At 41.8% G+C, this 20,148-nt stretch overlaps 1 protein-coding gene across 1 annotated transcript; it reads right to left on the bottom strand.

Annotated features, from left to right (window-relative positions):
* Positions 1 to 6,442: 6,442 nt before the first annotated feature.
* On the bottom strand, positions 6,443 to 19,211 carry LOC124256641 (beta-1,4-galactosyltransferase 1-like). Its single transcript, XM_046690617.1, has 8 exons — positions 19,127 to 19,211; positions 15,158 to 15,421; positions 14,625 to 14,860; positions 12,930 to 13,114; positions 12,014 to 12,139; positions 9,851 to 9,955; positions 7,083 to 7,217; positions 6,443 to 6,799 (listed from the first exon to the last, which is right to left on the bottom strand). The coding sequence occupies exons 2-8, from the start codon at positions 15,234 to 15,236 to the stop codon at positions 6,775 to 6,777; spliced, it is 891 nt and encodes a 296-aa protein (XP_046546573.1). The 5' UTR covers positions 15,237 to 15,421; positions 19,127 to 19,211; the 3' UTR covers positions 6,443 to 6,774.
* Between the last annotated feature and the right edge of the window lie 937 nt (positions 19,212 to 20,148).

Raw genomic sequence — 20,148 nt, 5'->3', positions numbered from 1 at the left:
CTGTGTCTTCATTTCTCACCATTGAAGAGTGTGTCAGCTGCATCAAAAACTGGATGTCGTCACACTACCTCAAACTGAATGATGATAAAACTGAACTCATAGTTTTCCACCCTAAGCGTCTCCAACCCAGTATCTCTCTTCCTAAATTCAGCATCGGTCAGTGTGAGATTCAGCCAAACCATGAGGTGCGAAACTTGGGAGTTATTTTTGACTCCCCACTGTCCATGGAGCCACACATTAATAACATCTGTAGAAGGGCGTACTACCACATTCGCAACATCGGCATGATTCGACGATACCTGGATGTCAAGACTACAGCATCTCTTATTCAGGCATATGTAACATCTCGTCTTGACTACTGCAATGCGCTTCTTGTGGGTCTCCCAAATTATCTTATACACAAGCTTCAGAAGGTGCAGAATACTGCAGCCAGAGTGGTCTCTCAGTCAAAGAAATCAGAGCACATTACTCCCGTTCTTCACTCACTTCATTGGCTTCCCGTCCACTACCGCATAAAATATAAAACTCTACTCCTTGTTTTCAAAAGTATACGTGGTCTAGCTCCAGAGTACCTCTGTGATCTGTTCCACCGTTATACTCCTGTACGTTCCCTCCGATCAAATGACCAGTGTCTTTGACAGTTCCTCTGACTAAAGTACTGTCGGAAATAGAAAAGAACTGTTTTTAGGCTGTTACTCTGTATCCCTAAAATATACACAACTGCAAATAGCATACGTCGAAATAACCCACATCGGCCTAACTTGGCGTTCAGTGGGATGCGTAATAGGATATCCAGAAAAGCATGTTTACTCGTAAAATCGGGCAAAACTTAGAAGAAATACGAATAGCTGCTGAAAACAATAGATCAGACTATAGATGGCAATTAGGTCGCTCAGCTAGGTATGACGACGGACCGTCGACTCACCTGGCATGAAATGCATGTGCTGCCTACAGGCACAAGGGGGCATCTCAAAGATATTTTATGCTTTTTCATGTGTGCTGACTATGTCTCATCTATTGTTTGCCCTAAAGGATTATCTTATCTTAGCTGAGACTCTATCCCCTAGCCCGACCCCAACGATCGTCTGCGACACCCCTCTAGGTTTTGCTTTTGAGACGAACCCTCCTATCTGTTTCTTTTTATAGTGACAGTGAGACTCCATGGAAGCTACATCCTTAACAGTTTCAGCATGAAAGTTATTATTTTTTACGCCAGCTATCGTTTATAATGAAGCTACGTCTAATTTCAAATTTGGCATTTAAAAAGTGTCCTTTGTAATACAATATCGTCGCACACTAATTTGCATAAAGCCATGGTCTGTTCCAAATAAATCGTTTTGGACTTAGAAAAAAATCGCATGGCTCATTTCTGCACTAATCTTTCCTCAGTAAAGTCCTTTTTCTACGTTTCCTATGTCCCTACCAGTGAGACTGTAGTTAGACCGAACTTAGTTTAACAGATATTTGACACTTGCACATATCAACTACATAAATTGTAGAGATAAATGAGAAAATACAGTTTTTTTTCTATTTCCGACACTACTTTAGGACAAAAACATATGGTGACAGGTCACTCGAGACGACTGGCCCTCATCTCTGGAACAACCTCACCTCAGAACACAACCAGATTTAGCTGTTTTTAAATTAAATCTAAAGACGCGTCTCTTTGCTGAAGCACTTTAACTCTATGTGATATCTAGACCATCTTAGAGCCAAAGGGCCTTTGAGCGGTTTACGGATATTGGCCCTATACAAGTATTTGTATGTATGTATGTGTGTGTATGTGTGTGTGTGTGTGTGTGTGTGTGTGTGTGTGTGTGTGTGTGTGTGTGTGTGTGTACACACACGAGACACCACGCCAACGCCAGTGTCAATCTTGTCGCCAATTGACACCTCCACATGCACGGACTGGTTGACATATCCTTTATCCACCTGCGGCATGACCTTTGACCGTTTCAAATGGGTCATCACGATTGTGATAAGAGTTCCTTAATCACAGACGTCCACAAAATGTAAACGCATTTACTTTCCTTGTTAATATCGATCTGCTAAAAAAACAAAATAAACATTATCACTCCTGTGATCACAATTACCACTGTTTGTTTTTGTACTGCTCTTTATCTGTACTTGGATCCCTCCTGCCACGTCCTGTATTTTCAAAAGTTTCTGATAATAGTACAGCGACCTCTTATCACCCCTATTGTTGGTTTCACTTATGTCGTTTATGAAAAACATATTTCTTACGTGATGGCGGTTAACGTGATAATCCATGAAACAGGTATTCACACACATTGCAATAATCCGGCTCCTCTCTCGTAAATGTTTACTTTTGCAATATACCCTTATATTTCTTTAAATGGTTTCACTCTTTGGATTGTAGCCCGAACACCTTATGACTTATCTATACTGAACTTCCTGTCAACTCTACCACGGGGGGCCTACAGGTACAATGGAAAGGTGAACATATTTTTCTATTTGACCGGGTTCGATTCCCCACATCTGTACAAGAAGTTAAGTTCGTTCCTGACCCAATCCGAGTCATCTTCCCATATCGTATCCTTCACTTCTCAGTGTGACACTGTTCATATCGTATCCTTCACTTCTCGGTGTGACACAATGAGGTCACATCGTATCCTTCACTTTTCAGTGTGACACTGTTTGTTCATATCGTAGCCTTCACTTCTCGGCGTGACACTCTTCATATCATATCCTTCACTTCTCGGTGTGACACTGTGTGTTCACATCGTATCCTTCACTTCTCGGTGTGACACTGTTCATATCATATCCTTCACTTTTCAGTGTGACACTGTTTGTTCACATCGTAGCCTTCACTTCTCGGTGTGACTGTTCATATCATATCCTTCACTTCTCGGCGTGACACTGTTTGTTCATATCGTATCCTTCACTTCTCAGTGTGACACTGTTCATATCGTATCCTTCACTTCTCGGTGTGACACAATGAGGTCACATCGTATCCTTCACTTTTCAGTGTGACACTGTTTGTTCATATTAAGACAGCTATTCTTTTGTGTCCGTTCGGACGACCTTTAGCGCTAGGTGTGCTAAAGGTGCTGCCAGGGTGCCGTTCCACTAACCGATCTTAGCCCTATGCCAATCGTAAACCCCTAAAATCCCAATCTTAGCGTGACGTTACGATCGGCATACCGTTCCACTAACCAATCTTACCTAAGTCAATCGTAAAGTTAAGATTCAAAGTCTAAGTTGCTCATGACCAACTTAGGATAGCTAAAATCAATCGTAGAGAAACCAAAATGGTGACTTTCCTATTCTTTGTGAAAAATAAGAGCGAGCATTTCACCGTAAGCGTCCCCTAAAGTCCCCCATGAAATGAATTTGTATATTTCTGTGATGTAAACAAACACTGCACTGAAGCCTTACAGATGTCAGGCCAGTCTGACCACTGTCGTCATGGGAACACAACTGAGCGAGTCGGTGTAACACATTTGTACAACAATATTGCAATGTCATGGTTAAGAATAGGGACAGCCGTGAAGTGAACAATGTTCTGAAGCAAAAAGATACAAATATGTTTGATTTCACTGCGCATATTTGGTGTGGGATTTTAAAGACAGGCCGCGTGTTATTCAAGACCACTGACAGATTCTACATACGTTATATATAGCCTCTTCACGCCTTGTTTATTCTGATTGACAAGGTTCAGGCACATATTAAAAGCTTTGACACAATTGACATTTTTAAAGTCCAGACTTAAAACCTGTTCTCAGTATATTACTTATAATCTCGGCTGTAAATACTCTCGTGTAAATTATCTGTACACAGCGCTTTGAGCATGCCCCAGGATGAGGAAAAGGCGCACTATAAATATGCATTTATTATTATTATATTATGCTTGATACCCAGCGTTCTCACGCACTTGCACCTGAAACCAAGGTGCTCACTACCCTAATATTTTGCTCTAGGTTTTTTCTCCACGTTTACACATGGTTGGAAAAATACCCATGAAGGCCCGGGTTAGAATATTGAACTTCAATAACCCATGCCTGTCGTAAGAGGCCACTAACGGGATCGGGTGGTCAGGCTCGCTGACTTGCTTGACACATGTCATCGGTTCCCAACTGCGCAGATCGATGCGCTTGCTGTTGATCACTGGATTGTCTGGTTTAGACTCGATTATTTATAGCTAAGATACATAGCGTTCACTAACATGAACGCTCATGCTAGTGAACGCTATGCATCTTAGCTAGATTATTTACAGACCGCCGCCATATAGCTGGACTATTGCTGAGGGCAGCGTAAATCTAAACTCACTCACTCACTCAGTTGGTTCGTAAACTACTTCCATCATTTGCTAGACTATGCAAAGGGAGATAACTCGTGCCTCGCATTCTCGCACGAAAGAGTCTCGATCTAAGCTTGGATCGGATCGTAAGATCGGGACCGGCTACGATCGGCCTAAGATCGGTTAGTGGAACGGGTGTAACTTTTAGCTAAGACGATTGTAAAATTGGCGTAACTTGCTAAGATTGATCTTAGTTAAGATCGGTTAGTGGAACGGCACCCAGGCCTCGATTTGGGGAATTAGCTATAGGGAGCAAGCATTGAAACAAGAAAGGAGAGAGCTGTGAGATCCTGGGTTTATTCAAGCAAGTGTCTTGCATGACATTCAATATACATCAGTTCATACATAATAATGACATACAATAATAGAAATAGTAATCAATGATATCCTAATACAGTTTATATCTAAGTCAGGTAATATAAGCAATGTGTGGTACAACAGAGTATGTACGGTAACTGCTTACAGAAACATAATACAAATAATACAACATTTCCTTGAGTAACTACGGTACTGATAAATAACATAACCTGACGGATAAAATAATCATCAACAACAATTGCAAAGAATAAGTACTGAGTGGAGCGCCCAACAGTTTAATTACAGCATGTAGTGCCTATAGTTCATTAACTGTTGTGCGGATTTATGACTATTACGTTATGTCGCGCCTAATGCGTTAACTACGGTACCGATTTATGACAATTACGGTATGTAGTGCCTATTGCGTTAACTACGGTAGGAATTTATGATTATTAAGGTATGTCGCGCTTAATGCATTAACTACGGTAACGATTTATGACTGGTGTAAAGTAATTTCCGTTATCAACATACATGCCTTGAGCAAATACGGTAAACGGCGCTAAGTGCTCAGATTTGACATATACCATTTAACTCCGGTACTGACTGTACGCATTCTAACTGTAATGTTAACATTTATTTTCTCAATACAATAGTTTCAGTAGATACGGTAAGGGATATTAGAGAGATATAAAAGTGTTGTAAATACGGAGACAGAAGGCCTAGTTTTAGTTAGATTACTACTACTTAAGCTTGTTTTATCACGAATTATTTGGGTGACTACGGTAGGTGTATTTCGACGGTGGTGTTGCTATTGGCAACGTGCAATTTCGACATAAACGGAGTTAAGCCATGACCTAGGAATATATGTAATGCTGTAGTGCTACATTTTGGTGCTTTACCAAACAAGACAGTAACTTAGTTAAATGAATATGTAATAATGTACTAGGACGGCGCTGTTGTCATTGACTACGCGTATTTCTTAAATTACGGAGCTAACTAAATACGGAACAAAGACTGTACTTGCAACTTCACGGATTTGAATGTATATTTTCTGGTAATATGCAGAGTAGACAATACCATTTTCTACTGACTACGGTAATGTGATTCGCGTATAAACTGTTCTGTACGGTATACAACTGCACGCGGGACGGAACATTTAATCTATCATTATTCAAATACTTATAGTGTTGGTGAAATATCAAAACACAAATGTTGGCTGTTATACCTATCATGTGAGCTCATATCTGAGGTAAATCTACGACTATCATTTGATCGGCGGACTATAGTAAAATACATAAAACTTCGTCTTTGCTGGAAATGATTGTATAAACTCTCGGAACTGTTTTTGTGACTAAGCTACTAGAATCTAGGCTACTGAACGGGAATCTAACCTGCATATACAGATCTAACACACAAATGAATAAAACAAGACAAAGACTGGGAATACACACATGTGTGTCGAAACATAGAAAAAGAAATATTCGTTTGTACATGAAAGCTGCTTAACAAAATATCTGTCAGCGCCTGACCATGGCATTTACGACAGGACAAAGAGGATGGCATGATGGTAATCTCGATCTTGTTCGACAAAAGTTGATTTTCGATTACGACTTAGTTGGTGGTAGACATGCTCCTGCTGGGATGGGACTACATATCTGTGCTTGACCAAGGGGATGTACCCGAGAAGAAAGGCCGGAACCGACACAGCTCAATAACTTCATCTTTGATTAATTAGTTTAAGGTTGGCGTGATCCATGCGTTTGCTAATTGCCTACAGCTGCACTTGCCATGCGAGCCATAAACAAGACAGACTATGCACAGCGACTTGCACCTATACAGATTTCCTATGTTATGAATAATTTGTAGAAAATATAAAATGTATGAAGAAATATATGCAGTGTAATAATATCGTATGCTTCACTTCTCAGTGTGACACAATGAGATCACACCATATCCCTCACTTCTCCGTGTGACACTGTGTGTTCGCATCATATCCTTCACTTCTCAGGGTGACACTATGGGGGTCACATATATAGTGCACCTCACTTCTCGGTGTGACACGTTGAGATCATATCATATGTGACACTATCTGGTCACATCGTATTCTTCGTGTCTGTTACTGTGCACTGTTGCTCGCGGAACGATGTTCGGCTTTTCTACGTAAAGAAAGCTATATGTTTGCTGAAAACAACAACATCCAACATTATAAAACTTCAAAATTATATCACGCCTACCCCTGTTGTCATCCCTGAAGATTATAAACTGTATAGAGACTGACAGAGAGTGACATGGAGTCAGTGAGGGTCATTTTGCTCCTGTCTGACCAGATACTGACAGATATTGGACTACACACCAACACTCAGGACAACAGGACTAGTGTTTACATCGAGCCACAAAGGCCATCATTGTTCCATTCTGATTGTGTATTAGCAGAAATATTTTGGCTTAAGATTGTGTCCTTTACCTGTAATATTTCTCATTTATGTCAACATAAATCCATGTGTAGAACTGCCTGGTCTCTTGTTTCACATTTCTGTACGACAAAGACCGCAATCCCTCTAACTGCATCCGTTCCTCGGCCGTAAACAGCAACTGGTACCTGGAGGACAAGGGGAGATTATTAACGGGTATCACCATGACAACGCCGCCCAGTTAATGGAAAAAACATGAATAACGCGATGGAAGCATTATGGGTCAGTCACCATTGGGTTATGGTCAGCTTCACATAATAACTAATGTCAGCGTCTACAGGACTCCGGTAAGCGTCATCAGTTTAAGTTTTACGTCACCTACTATGTTCAGGGCTACAATCGTAATCCACTTAGTTAATCCAGCTACTACAGGGCTGTTGTCAGCGTCATCCGTTTAGGTAACGTCACCTACTATGTGCAGGACTGTTGTCAGCGTCATCCGTTTAGGTAACGTCACCTACTATGTACAGGGCTGTTGTCAGCGTCATCCATTTAGTTAACGTCACCTACTATGTACAGGGCTGTTGTCAGCGTCATCCGTTTATGTAACGTCACCTCCTATGTACAGGGCTGTTGTCAGCGTCATCCGTTTAGGTAACGTCACCTACTATGTACAGGGCTGTTGTCAGCGTCATCCGTTTAGGTAACGTCACCTACTATGTACAGGGCTGTTGTCAGCGTCATCCGTTTAGGTAACGTCACCTCCTATGTACAGGGCTGTTGTCAGCGTCATCCGTTTAGGTAACGTCACCTACTATGTACAGGGCTGTTGTCAGCGTCATCCGTTTAGGTAACGTCACCTACTATGTACAGGGCTGTTGTCAGCGTCATCCGTTTAGGTAACGTTTTTGCTCCAAGGGTATGGTGAACATATGGCTGGCGAAACTCTTATCCCCTACAGTATATAGTACCTGGTATTGCTGACACTGTTTCCCTACAGTATATAGTACCTGGTATTGCCAATACTGTTTCCCTACAGTATATAGTACCTGGTATTGCTGACACTGTTTCCCTACAGTATATAGTACCTGGTATTGCCAACACTGTTTCCCTACAGTATATAGTTCCTGGTATTGCTGACACTGTTTCCCTACAGTATATAGTACCTGGTATTGCTGACACTGTTTCCCTACAGTATATAGTACCTGGTATTGCTGGCACTGTTTCCCTACAGTATATAGTACCTGGTATTGCCAACACTGTTTCCCTACAGTATATAGAACCTACCTGGTATTGCTAGACACTGTTTCCTACAGTCTATAGCACCTGGTATTGCTGACACTGTTTCCCTACAGTTTATAGTACCTGGTATTGCTGACACTGTTTCCCTACAGTATATAAGTACCTGGTATTGCTGACACTGTTTCCCCACAGTCTATAGCACCTGGTATTGCTGACACTGTTTCCCTACAGTATATAGTACCTGGTATTGCCAATACTGTTTCCCTACAGTATATAGTACCTGGTATTGCTGGCACTGTTTCCCTCTACAGTATATAGTACCTGGTATTGCCAATACTGTTTCCTACAGTCTATAGCACCTGGTATTGCTGGCCTGCTGTTTCCCTACAGTATAGGTACCTGGTATTGCCAATACTGTTTCCCTACAGTCTATAGTACCTGGTATTGCTGACACTGTTTCCCTACAGTTTATAGTACCTGGTATTGCTGACACTGTTTCCCTACGGTATATACTGTAGTACCTGGTATTGCCAATACTGTTTCCCTACAGTCTATAGTACAGTACCTGGTATTGCTGACACTGTTTCCCTACAGTCTATAGTACCTGGTATTGCTGACACTGTTTCCCTACAGTCTATAGCACCTGGTATTGCTGGCACTGTTTCCCTACAGTATATAGTACCTGGTATTGCTGACACTGTTTCCCTACAGTATATAGTACCTGGTATTGCCAATACTGTTTCCCTACAGTCTATAGTACCTGGTATTGCTGACACTGTTTCCCTACAGTATATAGTACCTGGTATTGCCAACACTGTTTCCCTACAGTATATAGTACCTGGTATTGCTGACACTGTTTCCCTACAGTCTATAGTACCTGGTATTGCTGACACTGTTTCCCTACAGTCTATAGTACCTGGTATTGCTGACACTGTTTCCCTACGGTCTATACCTGGTATTGCTGGCACCTGGTATATAGCTATAGCACCTGGTATTGCTGACACTGTTTCCCTATAGTGTACCTGGTATCAAAGTTATACCTGGTATTGCTGACACTGTTTCCCTACAGTCTATAGCACCTGGTATTGCTGACACTGTTTCCCTACAGTTTATGAGTACCTGGTATTGCTGATGCTGTTTCCCTACAGTCTATAGTACCTGGTATTGCTGACACTGTTTCCCTACAGTTTATAGTACCTGGTACCTGGTATTGCCAATACTGTTTCCCCTACAGTATACAGTGACACTATGGCACCTGGTATTGCTGACACTGTTTCCCTACAGTATATGGTACCTGGTATTGCTGACACTGTTTCCCTACAGTCTATAGTACCTGGTATTGCTGACACTGTTTCCCTACAGTATATATATAGTACCTGGTATTGCTGACACTGTTTCCCTACAGTCTATAGCACCTGGTATTGCTGACACTGTTTCCCTACAGTTTATGCCAGTACCTGGGTATTGCTGACACTGTTTCCCTGCAGTATCAATCAAGTACCTGGTATTGCCAACACTGTTTCCCTACAGTCTATAGTCCCTGGTATTGCCGACACTGTTTCCCTACAGTACATAGTACCTGGTATTGCTGATACTGTTTCCCCTGTCTTCGGTGTGGTACACAGCCTTGTATCTCCCTATCTTGCGGGAGTAACGGGATATCCTGTAGCCTTTATAAGCCAGTCTAGAACAGAAGGAGTGGTAGCATTAGGTTGACAATTGCATGGGTGGATCATTTGGGTGACTCTGGTATGGGCTGATTTTAAGATGATTGCAAATTCAAATCAATATCGAAAGCATCACCCATCGCATTGCTTTCTAAACAACTTCAGCAAAAAAGTTGAAAATATATGGATGTCAACTTGTAACACGTAGCTTGCTAGTACATGTGTATCACTCTAAATCCCGTTAAAAGATTTAACTTAGAATTATTCTTCAGTATCCCATGCTTGTCCTAAGAGTCGACTGACGGGATCGGGTGGTCGGGCTCGCTGACTTGGCTGACACACATGTCATCGTATCCCAATTGCGCATGCTATTGATCACCGGATTGTCCAGTTCAGACTGGATTATTTACAGATCGTCACAATCTAGCTTGAGTATTGCTGCGGCGTCAAACATCAAACCAACAAATGAAATTTAACTTCAGCCATGTAGAACGACAACAGTCCATGTAGTGTGTGGAGTTGTAGACATCTGAGGACCGTTGTCAGCAACTACAGGTACATCACGACACGTTGAACTCCGTGTGTGCCCGATGTGTAGCGTTCTTCTACAAATGGGGGCGGTGGGGTAGCCAAGTGGTTAAAGCGTTCGCTCGTCACGCCGAAGACCCGGATTCGATTCCCCACATGGGTGCAATATTTAAAGCCCATTTCTGGTGTTCCCCGCCGTGATATTGCTGGAATATTACTAAAGGCGGCGTAAAACTAAACCCACTCACTCTTCTATATATGACAGATCGGCTAGATTCTACACTAGTTGAGGATATGGTGTCTCTAGATACCATACGTGTAGTTGAATTCCGTGTGTTGTACTTGTATGTGTGTGAGATGCGTCGCTGATTTCTGTATGTACTATATTGTAGCTGTGTGACTGACTTTACGTATGTGCTACACACACCGGTTCCTGTATGTAACTGTGACTGATACTGTATGTATCTTGCAGCTGCGAAGGTATGTTCGACTGGGGTTTGCGTGTACTATATGTTCGACTGGGGTTTGCGTGTACTATATGTTCGACTGGGGTTTGTGTGTACTATACGTTCGACTGGGGGTTGTGTGTGCTTTATGTTCGACTGGGGTTTGTGTGTACTTTATGTTCGACTAGGGTTTGTGTGTACTTTATGTTCGACTAGGGTTTGTGTGTACTTTATGTTCGACTGGGGTTTGTGTGTACTGTATGTTCGACTGGGGATTGTGTGTACTTGATGTTCGACTGGGGGTCGTGTATTGCTATGTGTACTATGTTCGTTGTACTATATTTGACTGGGGTTTGTATATGTTCGACTGGGGTTTGCGTGTACTATATGTTCGACTGGGATTTGCGTACTACTATATGTTCGACTGGGATTTGCGTATACTATATGTTCGACTGGGGTTTGCGTGTACTATATGTTCGACTGGGGTTTGCGTGTACTTTATGTTCGACTAGGGTTTGTGTGTACTTTTATGTTCGACTAGGGTTTTCGTGTGTACTTTATGTTCGACTAGGGTTTGTGTGTACTTTTATGTTCGACTAGGGTTTGTGTGGTAGCTTTTATGTTCGACTAGGGTTTGTGTGTACTTTATGTTCGACTGGGGATTGTGTGTACTTGATGTTCGACTGGGGTTTGCGTACTATATGTTCGACTGGGGTTTGTGTACTATATGTTCGACTGGGGTTTGCGTGTACTATATGTTCGACTGGGGTTTGCGTGTACTATATGTTCGACTGGGGTTTGCGTGTACTATATGTTCGACTAGGGTTTGTGTGTACTTTATGTTCGACTGGGGTTTGTGTGTACTATATGTTCGACTGGGGTTTGCGTGTACTATATGTTCGACTGGGGTTTGCGTGTACTATATGTGCGACTGGGGGTCGTGTGTACTTTATATTCGACTGGGGTTTGCGTGTACTATATGTTCGACTGGGGTTTGCGTGTACTATTTGTGTGAATACTATTAATGTATTTGACGATCATGGGTAATTACAAACTACTCTTTTTCGACATCATTGATTTGATTGGGATGCCTTACCATACCTGCACAACAAGTCGTCGTCTTCTCCGCCCCAGCCGAAGTACAGGTTTGAGTGTCCGTTGATGTCCAAGTAAATATCCTTCGACAGCGCCATGACACCACCAGCATAAGCATGAAATCCGCCACCACTGAAAGACAGAGTATGACAGCACCCGTATAGTCTTACGGGAAAGACAGTTAGGCACGGAGAAGATGGCCAATAACTGTCCCGCCGATCTAGCTTGTGCGTTTCTGGATGGACTTCAATCGGAATTCAGCCCCGACTGGAAAGGTCGACACAAGATAATTGGGTCAGACATTTAACTAAAGATTCGGGTTTATGGTTGATCTGATGTTGTTCAATAACCTTCTAACAGACAAATCACTTCCACTGATTTACCAGTCTCAGGAAGAAATAAAGGACGCCATTGTAACCTTCTTGTATGCTTCATATTGAGATCTAGTAATGGAGATTGAAAGTGACACTAAAACTCTCAAGGACAGCATGAGAAGAGGGAAGATTGGAACTTTCCGAAAGATAACCTTCTCTTTAGGTCAAGCAGCATATTCCAACAGTTTTAGTTTCTGGTGTATACCTTTCACAACTTTTGAGTACTATAGACCCTGCTCTTTCTACGCTGATTTCAAATAACGTCATATGGTTCTTGCGTCTGGCGTGACACATCTAGGGATCGTTACAGTGGTGACCTACTTGTCACATTTGCTGTTGGACACAGCCATGTGTCTGGGCGTGGCATCACACACAGCTAGGAGACGTTATATTGGTGACCTACTTGTCATACTTGCTGTTAGACACAGCCATGTGTCTGGGCGTGGCGCCACACATCTAGGGAACCTTACATTGGTGACCTACTTGTTATGTTTGCTGTTAGACACAGCCATGTGTCTGGGCGTGGGAACGTTACCATGGTGACCTACTTGTCATATTTGCTGTTAGACACAGCCATGTGTCTTGGCGTGGAACCACATCGGTAGAGATTGTGATCCGTCACCGGCAAGAGATCCACATCATGGAAAATAAAGCAGGTGAAGTTGTTCGTCTTGAGAGCTTCCAAAAAGCCGATGTTCATTAGGAGGGCTCTGTTAAACGTAACGTTGGGTACCTATAACAGAATGGTACAACAGAAATGTGAACTGATATATATCTTTGGAGTGTGATAGTCATGTACGGCTACAGCTGAATACCATAAATGATATTTATATACATGTATCAGAGTGAGTGAGTGAGTTTTAGTTTTACGCCGCTTTTAGCGATATTCCAGCGATATCATGGTGGGGGACATCAGAAATAGGATTCTCACGTTTGTACCCATGTTTGGAATCGAACCCGGGCCTTCGGCGTGACGAGCTTACGCTTTAACCACTAGGCTACCCCACCGCCCCTTTTATATATAACAACTATACGACATCAGAATTGTATTTAAATGTTAATGAGCAAGAACATAACTGCCCTGCATGTGAGTGAAAGAGTGAGTGCGGGGGCATGGTTATACGCCGCTTTTAGCAATATTCTAGCGAAGGGGTCACCAGAAATGGGCTCGACACTCTACCTATGTGAGGAATCGAACCTGCATGAATGCTTTAACCACTAGACAAGGCAACCGCCCTCTGGCGTGGGATTATACAACAGAAGATCATCCATGAGGCAACTACGTCTGAATATTGGCTACCATGACACTGTAGAATATGATATGGTAGATATTTTGACAGCTACAGTGTTGGATAGTTCGCATGGCATTGCCAGGTTGTGAAGAGACTTGTTTATTTGTGGTGGTATGCTATGAGCATAAAAAGGGTTATCTCCCTTGGACCGCCATTCGTTGGTTTCACTTTAATTTTCGACTCGCTGTGCTTATATGCGTAGAGCGTGTAAAATATACACTGGTCAACTTCCGGTTTGGTCGTATTACCGATAGTGTAAACACACTCTAAATAAAAGCTCTATGAAGATTAATTACGTGTGACAACTGTTCATAGTTGAGTACATACATCCATTTGCCTATGCTTTTCATTAATTGATGTCCTATTTTGGTGGCAACTGCATCAGAGATGTGTTTTTACTTGTGAGAAAGGGATGTGCAGGAAGGACGGTGGACGGGTGGTGGTGAGATGTGTTTATACAAGAGCTTGTTAACAAACGTAAAGCTATTTATTTAACTAAAGCCCGGTCCCTTCCATTCATAAATGAATTGAGATCAGTTAAATTCGACATAAAACCATATATCTGTTTTGATTTTTGCTTTCTTGAGAGTGTGTTTACACTATCGGTAAAGCATACGACCAAACCGGAAGTTGTTCAGTGGATAGTTTTACACGCTCTGCGCATGCGCACAGCGAGTCGAAAAATAATGTGAAACCAACGAACAAAAACAGCTGCTGGCTGACGACGAAGAAACACACCGTGACTTGACTGTGACTGTGAGTGAAATTAACGTAAATAAGCGCATCATCGTGTCAATATGTCAGTATTGTATTTCTTGTGTATCAACCACCAAAAATAAACTCCAATTCACAGCCTCAATTCCTAATTCATCATGTTCTCTCACGAACATACAGGTATATATTATAGTTCTTCGTAGGCTAAAACGGATAAGCAATGGTATATTGTCTCACCGGTTCAACAACAAAGATGGCGAACTCTGCCTGCTGCCGGACAAGGAAGGGGATGAGGTGATTGAGGAGAATCACCAGGTGGCGCTGCCTGTTCCTGTAGGCCACAATGACAGCAGTCTTCGTTCGGGACACACAATCTGGTGGCTTGTAGTGTCCCCCTGGGCGGAAAGATGAGGAGGAAGTCTGACTCAGATGATGCAGATCGGTAGGGCTTTCATCCACTGGAGTTACACCAACTGCAAAACACGAAACTACAGTCACGAAATACAGGCAATTACATAGATGCAGATCTTACATGTATTAATGAAAGCAAGAAATAAATAAATAAAAAACAACACCAAAACGTGACCATATCCAGTCTCTCCGGTAGCGCTTGTCAAAAACAAAGCAAGGCAAGGCAAGTGTTTACACGAACTAACACGGGAACTTAAAGAGTCGCTCATCATTTTATAGCATCAAATGACGTCTACCATCAGATACAGACATTGAAACATCTACAGTGATAGGGCAGAAATAAGGTTTAAGATACCAACCAAGAAGCGGTGATGTCTTTGGACACAACCCGGGAGTTTTGATGTCGTCATCTTTCAGGGTCAAGTCAGGGGTCCTCATCAACAAATACTGGAAGACATAAACTTGACAAGGATCTGTCCCGGGTGTCGAAGCTTCACCGGGGCCATGTTGATATCGCCGATCAGGACAATGACGGTAACCATCAGGGAAACAAGTAGCAGGTGTTTTGTTTGCACCGGCCCAACTTTACCAAATCTAATCCAGAAGATGATCTTTTTGAGAGCCTGAACATTACAAAAGCAAAAACATAAAACCAAGAACTGAATATATTACTGATTTATCTGTTGACATCTATCTTATGATTATGATAAACATACTTTATTAATGACATATTTATTGACCACGTTATAACCACTTTAAGATACGCCCACTTCATTACGGACCACGGTCTCTGTTTTCTTTGATAAACCTACTTTATAATATGGAACACGTTTTGATGGATAACAACTTCTTTATTTCGTGAGTGCGACGTTTCGATACAGATTCTTGTACCGTTGTCAAGCAAGAGTGATACATAAAGTGGAGGAGCTGCATATATATACTGTATATAACAATGAAACAACATGCATTGTAATTGGTGACCGAAACAACATAATTGCCATAATTGGTTAAGCAGTAAGCTGATGAAGCCAGTGAGTACACAAAGGATAGTGAATGGAAGCCAGAGGTGTATAAATACAGGAGTAGTTACAATGAAGGAGATGTTTATACAATAGGTGCGATGTTTATACAATAGATTGGGTTAAACCTACTTTATAACTGATTTTTCATGTAACCATGACTATCAGAAACCGATTATATTTCTGACCTCGGTGTCATGACAGTATGATAGATCTACTTCTTTTTTCAAAACCATGGAGGGGCGGTGGGGTAGGGTAGCCTAATGGTTAAAGCGTCCGCTTGTCACGCTGAAGACTCGGGTTCGATTCCCCATGAAGGCATGGGTACAATGTGTGACATTGTGTGAACCCATTTCTGGTGTTACCTCGCCATGAAATTGCTGGAATATTGCTAAACGTGGCGTAAAACTATACTCACTCACTGATGACCAGGGTCCAAGGACTTCATGAAGGCGCTGCTTTATTATTGACATAGCTATTTACCACGATCGCAGAACACTATAATAGACCTACTGGATTTCTTACATAGCTATTTACCACGATCGCAGAACACTATAATAGACCTACTGGATTTCTTACATAGCTATTTACCACGATCGCAGAACACTATGATAGACCTACTGGATTTCTTACATAGCTATTAACCACGATCGCAGATCGTAGAACACTATAATACACTATAATAGACCTACTTGATTTCTGATCAGAACTATGATAGACCTACATATCTATTAACCGGGGTCTTTGGAGTCTTGGCCAAACCTACTTAATTACTGACACATATAGTGACCACTCCTGACTCTAAGACATAACACTTTCTTTTACAGGTGGCATAATGGGAAACCGATGATATGGCGGCTTTATTGCAGTTAATTAGCACTTGCAGTTAATTATAAGCTTGACACACTATTTAAACACAATACATCTATGGCATGTATATGGACACACGATATCATATTGCAATATGTTAGTCATATATCAACTTGCAATGAAAAATATATACTTTCGTATGCCAAATAGAAATATTAAAGGAACAAACGAATGACCTTTCCTAGCTGTGGTGAAGATGTTTATGTTTATGCCAAATAAATGAAGTAAAAGTTTTTCATGAACATAAAGGTCTGTTTAATATTACATATGCAATATACATTGCCTGGTACAGGTTACGATGGTTTAATATTCTGATACATTTATGAAATCGACAAAATTAAATACGTCCTATGGTGTAAATCCAGTGCATGACCTACTGAATAACTTTTAAAACCATTTAATCATCATTATCATCACAATCATTGCCATTAATGAATCAACCGTGAACAGTTACACTCAGGGGCACTCGGTTTTCTGCACACAATGGCGCTTGACCTGACCCGAAAACGTCCAGAGTTCGATTTATAATTATTGGAAAGTTTAGTCAAACACAGAGGTGTTTACTTAGCATCGATATCACCCTGCATGAAGGGTGTGTATATTGAGATACTGGAGATATCGGGTATCTTGCGTTGACTACCCGTAACTAACAAATAGAAATCAAGTGAAGCCCAACCCTACACTGTACGTGGTGTTTAGAAGGAAACGTCTTGCCCTTAGCAAACATCGGTCAAATTGTTTTATTATCAGGTAGATTTGCCAAATGGCCACGACAAACACCTCGATCCGGATGGTGTCGGTATTTTCAAATCCCTACGTAATGTGCAATCCACATGCTGGTTCTTTCATGTTAACAACTATCCCCCCAGTGGTGCATTCATGTACTATCCACGTTGTGGTATCGTCATAGCAACAACTATCCCCCCAGTGGTGCATTCATGTACTATCCACGTTGTGGTATCGTCATAGCAACAACTATCCCCCCAGTGGTGCATTCATGTACTATCCACGTTGTGGTATCGTCATAGCAACAACTATTCCCCCAGTGGTGCATTCATGTACTATCCACGTTGTGGTATCGTCATAGCAACAACTATTCCCCCAGTGGTGCATTCATGTACTATCCACGTTGTGGTATCGCCATAGCAACCACTATCCCCCAGTGGTGCATTCATGTACTATCCACGTTGTGGTATCGCCATAGCAACCACTATCCCCAGTGGTGCATTCATGTACTATCCACGTGGTTGACCAGTCTGGTGAATTAAGGTGTTCTGATGCAACTAATATTTTCTAGTGTCTTTGCGAACATTGAAAAAGTACACGAATACTCTGTAAACACTGGAACTAAGTATTTCGACAATTATTATGAATAAGAAATGATTGAAACATCTGTTATTTAACGTCATCGTGTCAAATTTGCGTGAATCGATGCCAAAGATATCAGTCACAGGATGTGTCTGGTTCAAACTTGATTCAGCTGATTACATGCATATATTGTTACACATGAACTCTAGTAGGACACAGCAAACGGTTACTTGTGGTGTTAGGTTGAATAATGGTCGTTATTATGAAATGGGAATATATATAGAGTATGTAGTTTCCTCGCACTGCCACCATTCCCTCAGCTCTCACGAGACAAAGCCACACAAAGACAAAGTTACACAGAGTTGACGGGGACACAGGGACACAGGCAGAGGGATGGCGTCGACACAGAGATGACGTAGACACAGGGACTCGAAGACAAAGAGATGGCGTAGACATTAAGATGACGTTGACACTGAGATGACGTAGACACAGAGATGACGAAGACATAGAGATGACGTAGACACAGAGACTCGAAGACACAGAGATGACGAAGACACATATATGACATAGACACAGATGACGTAGACATAGAGATGACGAAGACACAGAGATGACAAAGACATAGAGATGACGTAGACACAGAGACTCGAAGACACAGAGATGACGAAGACATAGAGATGACGTGGACACAGAGAAGACGTAGACAGAGAGTTGCAGAGACACAGACAGAAGAGAGAAAACAAAACAAAATATGCATAGAAACATTCAGACAGGGACATGGAGGCAAAGAGAAACAGACAGGAACACAGAGATGGAGAGACACACCGACATACAGACACAGATGAACAGATACAGAAAAACACACCGACATACAGACACAGATGTACAGAGACATAAAATCATACAGGGGTGTACAGACACGTTGATATACCAGCTAGTATTTCTTAGGGTCAGTGTGATTACTCAACAAATCAACGACAAGCTCGGCCGAGGGCTGAGAGATATAGTGAGTACGATCTCATCGTGTCGACCTAGATACTGGTTTCATATCAAGACTATTTTGGGTGTTAACTAAGGTTTCTCAACAAGTGATAATAAATAAAGTTGACATAATCACCGTTAATGACCTACCTGCATAGTTTCCGTCAGTCTGTCACCGAGAGCCGAGCGCGTGATCTAGTGACGTAGAAGTGGACCACAGCTTGTTCATTCAGAAGACACCCCCAAACAAAGGTACGGCTCTCTCTAGGAGTAGCTAAGGAGTCATTACATTTCTCCTGGGTTTGGTCAGCTTAAAATAAAGCATATGAATGAAAAATAACCCAAACAAAAAAGGCCAAACAATGGTCCGTTGTCCAGATTGTTAGTTTTCCATACCTTGTCCCAGTCTGTATCACAGTCCCAGACCGATATTATTTGCCCTTCTGTCCAGCCCTTACTGTAATATGCATACTGCAATACTGTAAATATGTTGCACATATACTACACAACGTATTATGCATGTAGTCAATGCTGTGCTAAGCAACGTCCACTCGTATTCAAGATTACACCTGGTTAGAGATGCAAACAAATGTGTATTCGTATGTGCATTTTAATGGGGAAATGAGGAACCAAGCAAGCAAAATCATAGTATGCATAAAAATCAAGTTGAACAGTGGGACTCGTTATCATCGGAGGAAGCTCACAGTTTACTTGTATGGACGATCTATTATAAGTACGTGTTGTCTGTCTGTAGTAGACCAGAACCGTTACACAGCATGTAGAGCACGGATACACTGCTCGTGCATCCCACCACACTCACGTGCACATGCTTCACAACATTCGCAGCGCGTTCACCGTTAACATCTGGCGGTGCGTGTCACTGACTGAAGACGTGAAGGGGAGGCATTGACAAACTTCATGAGCACATATTATCATATTTATCTGAATCATATAAATTGTTCATTTTGCATCACATGTGAATCTCTGCAAAAGCGCAATGTTACTGTAAACAACACAGTTTTATGCACAGGTATACTGATGTTAACATTTGTAAAGCGTGGGTCATGATGACTGGGCTATCGGCGAGTAACTGTTCATGAGATCGTGCAAAGGGCAGCAGTATGGGTATTTCAAACAAGTTATCTCGTGACTGTAATAGTATTCATTTGTCT

Source organism: Haliotis rubra, unplaced genomic scaffold, assembly GCF_003918875.1.
Source record: "Haliotis rubra isolate DU_JTF1 unplaced genomic scaffold, ASM391887v1 Scf633, whole genome shotgun sequence".
NCBI classification, from domain to species: domain Eukaryota; kingdom Metazoa; phylum Mollusca; class Gastropoda; order Lepetellida; family Haliotidae; genus Haliotis; species Haliotis rubra.
This window is presented reverse-complemented; position numbering and strand designations above follow the sequence as displayed.

Coding starts and splice junctions, on each gene's coding strand:
- LOC124256641 (XM_046690617.1), bottom strand. CDS start 15,236: ATGAGGACCCCTGACTTGACCCTGAAAGATGACGACATCAAAACTCCC. Junction 14,861..15,157: donor AAAGACATCACCGCTTCTTG/GTTGGTATCTTA, acceptor CGTGTTTTGCAG/TTGGTGTAACTCCAGTGGAT. Junction 7,218..9,850: donor AACAGTATCAGCAATACCAG/GTACTATGTACT, acceptor CTTGTCCTCCAG/GTACCAGTTGCTGTTTACGG.